A 9664-nucleotide genomic window follows, 5' to 3' on the forward strand; every position below is an offset into this window, starting at 1 on the left:
GCTCAATAATAAAACTGTAACTGGCAATATTCACCTATTAGTAGCAACTTTATTGCGCTCAACATCTTAAGAGATGAAATAAGCTAAAAGCGTTTGTCTTGAAATTATCTTTCAATTAAATGCTACATGACTTTGTTTAGTAGTGTAGGAGCGTTTGCATAAATATTCATCTGGCGGCAACGTCCTTCGAGTATACCTAACAGCTATGCCGATAAATTGGACTAAAAATATCCGTCATGAGACCACTTTCAGCTTAGCATGATTCTACTCTTTAGTGCTATAAAATTTATATAACAGCAGCTACTCGATGCTCCTTGCAATCATAATTATATAATAGTAAATTGTGTGATAAACAGACTAGTTTACACTGGATATCATCTACTAATGTACATAGTGAGCATTGTTACTGCAAGTTACTATCCATCATAAACGTATATGGCCATTATCATTCGAATGAAAGCACAGCATCAATGACAGTAGGCTCTAAATAAAAGCCACAATAAACTAATCGTCAAATAGAATATCATTATCCACAAAGTATATGTTAATCAACAGCTAGATAATCATCTCATGGTTGCAAAACTTGAAATGCAAGAAGGTTTACTAATTTAGGAGTCAAAAACTGGTATTTAGTCCTAAAGACTATGCCCTTGCAATGAACAAGTTGATAATAACCTCTTCGTAAAATAATACTATATTAGTGATAGCAGTAACTTAAGAAAAAATTTATTTACATTTCTGATATCAAAATAGTTCGGCATAAAACGTCTCGATGTATACTAAATGTTAGGATGATTCTGAAGGTCGATATTAGAAAATTGATAGACTTTACGACCTAAACGGTAGTATGCTTGGGGATATAATCCATCATTTCATAACATGGCTTTAATGCTATGTTACAACAGGAGATTCGAAAGTAACTATGGTAACGAACAAATTTCCATTATGAAATGCACCGATAGCTCCATTGTTAAGATTAACTTTAAATTTAATCGAATGAAAAAATTTACAGCTTACGCCATATATCAGGGTAGAAAGTCTTCAGAATATACTGTACAATGTAATAGAAAATGTAGTCCTTAAAAACCTTAATTTGATTTTTTTCTACCTTTTCGAAGATCGATCTAAATTGTTATCCTATATTTTAAGTAGAGCTTACCTATTTTTACACATGTGTGAATGTATATGATAATTATTAGTGATCATTGAGCTTACATCTAATCATAAAACTTCTTCCTTTACTAGATTTTATTTCCTAGCGGTTAAGGATTTGTCGTGTTTTTGAGCTTTCGAATTCAGGCAAACCTTGCCACTTACAAATCTTTTTTTATACAAGATTTTATTGTTTGCAGTTTAAGTACGGTACTTGTCACCCTTTGAACCCTTCGAATCAAGTCTAACCTTACCACTCAGAGAGCTTCTTTCTAGACAAGATTTTATTGTTAGCGATTAAGGATTTATCATTCTTTTGAACTACAAATTATGTCAAACTCTACCACTTACAAACCTTCTTTCTACGTAATACTCTTACTGTTTGAGGTTAAGAATCTGTCATTTTTTTTTAACTTTCGAATTAAGTCAAACCTTTCCCCGACCTAGCGTTTTATTATTGCTGATTAAGTTTATTACGGTTTAATATGAGTTTCAAAGTACTTAGATGGGTAGTATAATTTTATTTTAGTAAACCTGACTGTTTTGTATCATTACGTTGTAATTTTTAGTGCTGTGCAACATGTCACCGATATCCTTTACTAGTGTCCTCTACAGAGAGCAGTAACCGTTAAGATTTACTATTCAGTCATTATATTTTAATTAGTGTACTACGACATATTTAGCTGATTCCAGCGATTACAAATCATTTATTAATAAATTCCAATTACTTATAATTCATAGATTAGAGTATATGGCATTGGAACATAATACGACGAAATGGCAATATCTTGTAGGTTGTATAATCGCTGAAAATATTTTTCTGATGCTACTGTCTATTCAATTCGAATATTGCTCATGAAATCAAGAGTGACAGCCAGGCAGTTTTATTCGATAATAGCAACGGCATGTCAATTCGATAGTAGCATATAATTCCACAAATCAAATTGTAAGTTCAGAGAAATTCATGCTCTGTAACATTTAAAGTTTTTCTATTCGCGAATGTTACTCTGCAACGTAACAATCCAAAATAGACGCGGGTCTTGGCAATAATCTAACTATTGCTACATAAAAATGCGTACGTAAACGACCCGCAACGAAAATTCCCTTTTATTTTACAATCCAACCGCATTGATACTCATCGAACTGACAACCTATAGTATTGGTATTGCCGTTTGTAATGACACGCCATATGACTATCTCATTAAAACACAGAACTTATATATACGAACGTAACAGTGAATAAAGCTTGAAACAAATTGACTAGATTAATTCAACTATTGAGTAAATACTAACTTATTACAGGTTTATAATATCACTACACCCATATTAAAACAAAGTTTCAAAATTATAATGCCTATGTTATCCTATGCGATAGGCTTATGGTTGACTTAATTAGCAGCTGTAATTTGTAAATGTTGAACAGCTCAAATATAATCATACGATTATTGCACCACACATTTTTTGGCTGAAGATAAAATCTTTAACCAAATAAAAATTTGAACTGATGATTCAATGAAAGTAAATAAGATTAAACATACAGTAACATTCAAGAGGGATAATAAGAGAATATTATAAAGTTAGCGAGAACATTTGATATTGCTATTTCTGTTGCAAGAAGCTCGAGAATTCACATGACATTAGCCAGTCGTCATTTCAGTGAAAGGATATCCTTATGTAGTTATTTTATTTTATTGCTTTAAGTACTGTGCCGAGAGATTGATAGTAATATGAAACAAGCTAGCTGACACTGTGACGAAAAATAGGCCGTTATACTGAATAAAATTTAGGATAACGAATTATAATAAGCCATAAAGAACTATAGTATTATGTGATAGCTTACATTCGATGGAGCAATTTTTAGATAATTTTATAAGAATTATTCGAAAATACAAGGTTTTAATATAATGATTGGTATTTATTATGGGTTTGATTCACAGTTTTTACCATTCAGACGCATCGAATGAAAGAGATCGCATTATACATACAGTACATGGTAAGGTTTTACACCTCTTTGCTAATTGCATAATTTTTAGCTTAAATCAATATTGGTTGGTGGAGGTTGAAAGTAAAAGCATAAACCCGCTCACAGCCCATATCCACGTCGGTGGTCTCATGAGATTACCTTACATTATAAACTAGCATGACTAAAGTTAACATAACAACAAGTTCTTTATTCTTTTACGTTTATAATTCCTGAGAAATTGTATAATTATCGAAAAGTAAGTAAATATATGTATTATGTTTATCCTTTTATTCCATTACGCTGAATACCAGACTGCACATCGAAAGTAAGCTACTTTCTACGTCAATCTACTATTCCTATACCTATATAAATACAAATAGATTAAATGCGAGTAAAAGTGATAATACTAGTACATGAATTGTATATATCAGGAGAAGACTTTCAAGCTGACTATTTTAAATTGACGTACGGGATATTAACATTTTAAAATTTATCAACACACTCTATCGATCATTTATTAAATTAATATTTCATTCATGGCTAAGCACCAGATAACATGATAATTAATAACAGCAATTCTATTCTTTACCATATCAACGATCCTACAATAACCTATTGTATCAAGTTATTGCTGTACAACTAATTGAAATCAATTCAAGTTTCCCAGTTAATGTACTTAACTCAAGACCCTCCTTCTTCAGCATTTATTATCTGCGCGAGTGCATATATATAGCCATAACGTTCCTGCATTACCATAGAACTCATTAAACGTGCTAGGTGTTTAAAGAAGCCATCTTGATACGGTACGGAAAATCATTGCAGTTAAAAATCGGATTTTTTGTTATCATAACTTAATCAGCCAGCACCCAAACATATTACAACAATTTTAACAAATTAATCCGTATTCGTTTAGTAATTAGAACTAACAACATGAAGTTCACGTTGATCTTACTTGCATCACTTCTCTTCTTGGCCATCGCTGGACATGCCGAGAAAGAAGAACCTACAATTATTGAAGAATTGAAAGATGAAGCTCCAGTAGAAGATGAGGAGGGCGAAGTAGCCGAAAAAGAAGATGAGATCGAATCTCTCGAGAACGAATTTCAAGTAAAAGAAGAGGACGAACAGCCTGAAGAAGCTAAAGCGGCTAATGTAAGTTATTGATAAATTCTTCATTTTGTCTTTAATCTTGTATCTTATAAAGACTATTCTGTTAACATCAAACGATAAATAATGCTAGTGATAAACTTTACTAAAATTAATTTAAGATTTCTTTCAATTTTTTACTTCAAATTCATCATTTTAACAGTCGAGACGCCGTCATCCCTGGCAAGATAACCGCTACTGGTTCGATTATCGCTCCCAGAACAGTTGGACCAGACGCCGTCGCCGCTTTCGCTATAACAGGCGTCGTTTCTCTGGAAAAAAAGCTAAAATTTTAAATAGCTTCTTCAAATAAAAGGATAAAACAACTTGTAGACTTTAATGGCTGAAGATAGACACAGTAGTGATTCATAGAAATTATAATATAAGTTTAGCAGCATGGAGAATAGCAGATCTTTTAAATCTTGAAGTAAATTGTTAGTATTCTTGATTATCTACTATTTTCACAATATAAGCAATAAAACTGAAATTTAAAACATCTGCTTGCATAAAAAATCAATGTAATCTATTTTTATTGCAAGTGATTGACTAAATAGTAATCATCAGACGGCCGTGCACTATAGAATTCTTTCATGAAATTAATATAAAATAGTTCGCATGTAAAACGGTTAGATATGCTTTACTCTTCAAAATCATAATCTATAAAAATATAAAATGCAATTAATCTACTTTATGAATAGAACTGATTACCTTTAAATTCGATTTTAACGCCAATAGAGCAATTCCCTTATGTGATACAACAATAAATAATACCGAAAATAGTTTTAAAGCATAACGTACAGTAGGTACATTGACACGTCCGTCCGCTAAAGATCTTAACTTTATCTTTACTCATGAAATTGTCCAAAACAACTGCGAAATGAGATAACGATACTTACCCATGTCAATTTTAGAGTTAGAGTGTGATACTGAACTAATTTTGCTACTCAAGTATTGTAGTAGTTCCAGCTAATTACAGTAGTAATTGAAGTGCGATAGCATCAAGAAGTAGAATAGTCTACTTTACTTATAAGGTAATTTCACGATTACTGATGATGAAACGGTGTACTTATACTATTCCAACTATGTGTGTATGAGGCTGCAGTAGTCGGCATATAAGGTGATGTTTTTGTGTAATTTCTTAATATATCTGTTAGATAATGTGAATTGTTATCGTGGAGACGAAGTCGATTATTCGGTTTATCTTCGCCACTTTCGATTGTTATTATGAGAGAGGAAAGTAGATTCTTCTCTGTCCATTAATAAACGGATACTTTTATGATTAAATACGGTGTTTGCCTGATCTTGTGTCACGTTAGAGATTTGCTCAATTTTAATAATTCAGATTTTGAGTTGGACGATTGCGAACCCAAAGGGTTGTAAAACCCAAGCACTACAAGTACCGTCTTTATAAGTGGGAAACGATAGCAGTAAAGTTTTACATAAGGTCAATAACGTATTTATACATTTAAAAAGTGAAAGTAAGCGATCACAAATTAAATATTATTACTGCGTAATAATTTACGTGTTGAGCAACTACTATGGTATTTTGTAACCATATTTTCATCATACAACAGAGATACATTGCAGATTATCATAATGTAAACCATGGCTATTCTGAAAGGTTGCAAGCTTCATGAAAAGAAACATCTGCATGCAATATCGAAAAAAGTTGTTACAGTTCGGTATATCGTGATGAGATAGAGCTACGGTTACCTCACGAGGTACTCCAACTATCAGATAGCTGATATGCTCGACCTACCGACTCACAACAACTTGGTAGTCTTCGGTCCAGTTACAGTAAGTAATACTCTCATTCTCTATTAACTAAACTGCCCATAACCGCGAGCTAAAAGTAATTCAATGCACATGAATCCTAGGTTATTGCATGGCGATGCAGGACTTATAATAATCTCCGAGAAGAAATTTAACTTACTAATCGTACATGCTCGACTACGAACTCTGAGGAAACAGCTGACTCCCGAATGTTTGACTACTATACTATTTAAATAAAAGTATTAACACGTAGTAGATTAACATAATGCAAACCATGGCTATTCTAAAAACTTTAAACTTCATGCAAATAAGTATCAGTATGCAATATCGAAAGAAGTAAATAATCATAATAAATAGCATTCTGATATTATAAGTCAGTAGATGAATAATAAAGTTACATGATATAATAAAATGTACATGAAAGTCTTAACTCGATTTTCCCAATCTGTCTAAAGACAGATCTAAATTTTTATCCTATATTAGAAGTAGAAATTACTGATTTCTATATACGCGTATACATACTTGATTTTCAGTTATTAGCTACGTTTAAGTTTGTGTATTTAGACAGAAACATTCCTTCTATACAAGATTTTATTGTTAGCATTGCAATATTCGTAATTTCTTCCGTTTTCGCATTAAATCAAAACGTTACCACTACCTAACGTTTTATTGCTGATAAGTCTTTATAGCATTGAACTGTAAAATATTTAGGTGGATAATATAATTTACTGTTTATTGGTCTTGATTACCATGTGAAATCATTAAGTTTCAATTTTCAATTTTTTCGTTTTGGGTAGGGTGCTATGCAGGTTGTTTTCCCGTACTAGTATACCCTACAGAAAGCAATAGCCGCTATGGTTTACCATCTAATCTTTATATTTTAATTATAAAAATTACGTAATAGGAGTAAGTAAGATTAAACATACATTAACAGCTAAGAGGGGCAAATATGAGAATATTACCAATTAGGGAATGCGTTTGCTATTGCTTTTGCCAGGAACTCGAGAATTCACATAACATTAACCAACTGTCATTTCAACGAACGAATATCGTTATGTAATCATTTCAGCTCTTTGCTGTAAGCACTGGGTGTAGAGAGATTAACAGTAATATGAAACAAGCTAGCCAACACTGTATCACAAAAAAAATAGTCTGTTATACTCGGTAAAGTTAGAACAACGAATTATAATAAGCCGTAGAGAACTATAGTATTATGTGATCCTTAACATTCGATATAGCAATTTTGGGATCGATTTTGTAAAAATTGCTCGAAAATACATGATTTTGATATAATATTTAGTATTTAGCACGCGTTTAATTCATATTTTTTACTACTCAGACATATCGAATAAAAGAGATCGTATTGTACACGCAGCACATTGTGAAGTTTTCACACATCATTGCTGATTGCATGATTTCTAGCTTAAATTAATAATGGTTCGTGGTGTTGAAAGTAAAATATAAACCCGCTCGTACCGTAAGAATCCCTAACCTTTACCACTATATCACTAATAAGGTTAAATATTTATTTCCATTTTAATAATGTAAAGATGAAACTCATTATAAACTGCAATATATATTTACCGAAAAATTAAAACAACGTTACCGTAACTGATATATGTACCCCACATCCACGTCGATGGTCTCATAGATCATCTTGCACGGTGGACTAATTTGACTAAACTTAACATAACAACAAGTTGTTTATTCTTTTACGCTACTGATTCCTGGGAAAACTGTATAATTAACAAATAGAAAGTAAACGTTAGTATTGTGTCTATCCGTTTATTCTATTTCGCTGAATATAGAATTCCGTATCGAAAGTAATTTAATATTTATATCGTTCTGACATTCCTGTACCTATAGAATAAAAACAGATTAAGTACAAGTAACAGCGATAAAACTACTACATAAACTGTATATATCATGATAAGATTTTCGAACTGACTATCTTTAATTGTCATACCGGAATACTAACATTTGAAAATTTGTTAACATCCTCTATCCAATAGTTTTTTATAATTGATATTTCACTCATGGCTGGCCATCGGATAATATAATAATTAAGTAACAGTGATTTAATTCTTTGCCACCTTCATTATTCTACAGTAATCTATTATATCAAGCTATTACTCTATAACTTATTCGAATTAATTTAAAGAAGAAGCTATCTTGATACGGTTAGGAAATCTTTTTCAGTTAAATATCGTATTTTTATTATCATAACTTTATCAGCTACAACAGAAAAATTACAAAAATTCTAACAAGTTAAACTGTTTTCGTTTAATAATTAGAAATCGACAATATGAAGCTTACGTTGGTCTTACTAGCCGCACTTCTCTTCTTGGCCGTCGCTATACGTGCCGAGGAAGAAGAAATCACAGCTATTGAACAAGCTAAAGATAAAGCCCAGTAGAACATGAAGAGGGCGAAGTAGCTGAAAAAGAAGAAGACGAGATCGAATCTCCCGAGAACGAATTACAAGAAAAAGATGCAGAAGAAGAAGAAGAAGAAGTACCTGAAGAAGCTAAAGCAGCCTTCGTAAGTTATCGATGAACTCTCTATTTTTTCTTCAATACTGTAAATTATAAAGAGTATTCTATTAACTCTAAATGACAAATAATTTTAATAATAAACTCTGGTAAAATTAGAACGAAGTAACTTTAAATTTCTATCTCAAAATTTCCTCGTTTTAATAGTGGAGACGCCGTCGTCGTTGCCGTTGCTACCGTCGCCGCTTCTACCGTTGTCGACGATTCGTTAAGAGTGCCGAAAACTAAGCAACTTCTTCTACAGAAAGGATAAGATAACTTGTAAACTTTAATAGCTGAAGATAGACACAATAGAGATTCCTAGAAATTATAATATAAAATTTAGCGTATAGAGAATAGAATTACTTTGAAACTTGAAGAAAATTGCCGTTATCTTTCATTGTCAGCTATGTTTACAATAACAGTAATAAAACTCCATCAAATCAATCTAAAATAGTCTACATGTAAATCCGCTAGATACGCTTTTCTCTTCTCAATCATAATCTATGGAAATGTAAATACAATCATTTATATGCAAATAGAATACTGTACAATATAACTGATTACCTTAGCTATGACCTCTTTTCAAGATTTCCTGTAATGAATAACCAAAGTCTCATACTATTACTACAAGTTTACAATCGAATAACCTAAAATCTGATTCAACGCGAGTAGCACAGCTCACATAAGGCATATGATGCAACAATAATAAAATCGAAAGTACCTTTAATGAATGCCAGTTTATATATGCATCCATCCCTCAAGGAATATTTCAGCTTTTTCCTTTGCACATAAAAGCTATCGAAACAACTTAGAGAAATAGGATAATGGTACACAGCCTTGTAATTTGGGGAAAATCTATTCATGCTCATACAAGCCTACAATATTCCTATACATTAGAGTAGATATATTACTTCAGTATCTTGAAAGATTGATTTTCTATCTGTCTGGGTCAATACAGATATCACATTCAATCTCATACCTTTCACATTTAGTATCCATACTTTCACCTTAAACCTTAGCTAGGGTTTATGCAAGGCAAAGTACAATATGCACAGTAACTGTCGAGGAGTTGAATTACTTACTTGTATTTGTTTTA

At 31.9% G+C, this 9664-nt stretch overlaps 1 protein-coding gene across 1 annotated transcript; it reads left to right on the forward strand.

Moving 5' to 3' along the window:
- Positions 1-4045: 4045 nt before the first annotated feature.
- TRIADDRAFT_63910 (uncharacterized protein) lies at positions 4046-4557 on the forward strand (the record flags this gene model as incomplete). The annotated part of the gene is made up of 2 exons (XM_002111642.1): positions 4046-4267; positions 4384-4557. 2 exons carry the CDS (start codon positions 4046-4048, stop codon positions 4555-4557), a joined length of 396 nt encoding a protein of 131 aa, XP_002111678.1.
- Positions 4558-9664: the final 5107 nt, after the last annotated feature.

Source organism: Trichoplax adhaerens, genomic scaffold (genome assembly GCF_000150275.1).
Source record: "Trichoplax adhaerens TRIADscaffold_4 genomic scaffold, whole genome shotgun sequence".
NCBI lineage: Eukaryota > Metazoa > Placozoa > Uniplacotomia > Trichoplacea > Trichoplacidae > Trichoplax > Trichoplax adhaerens.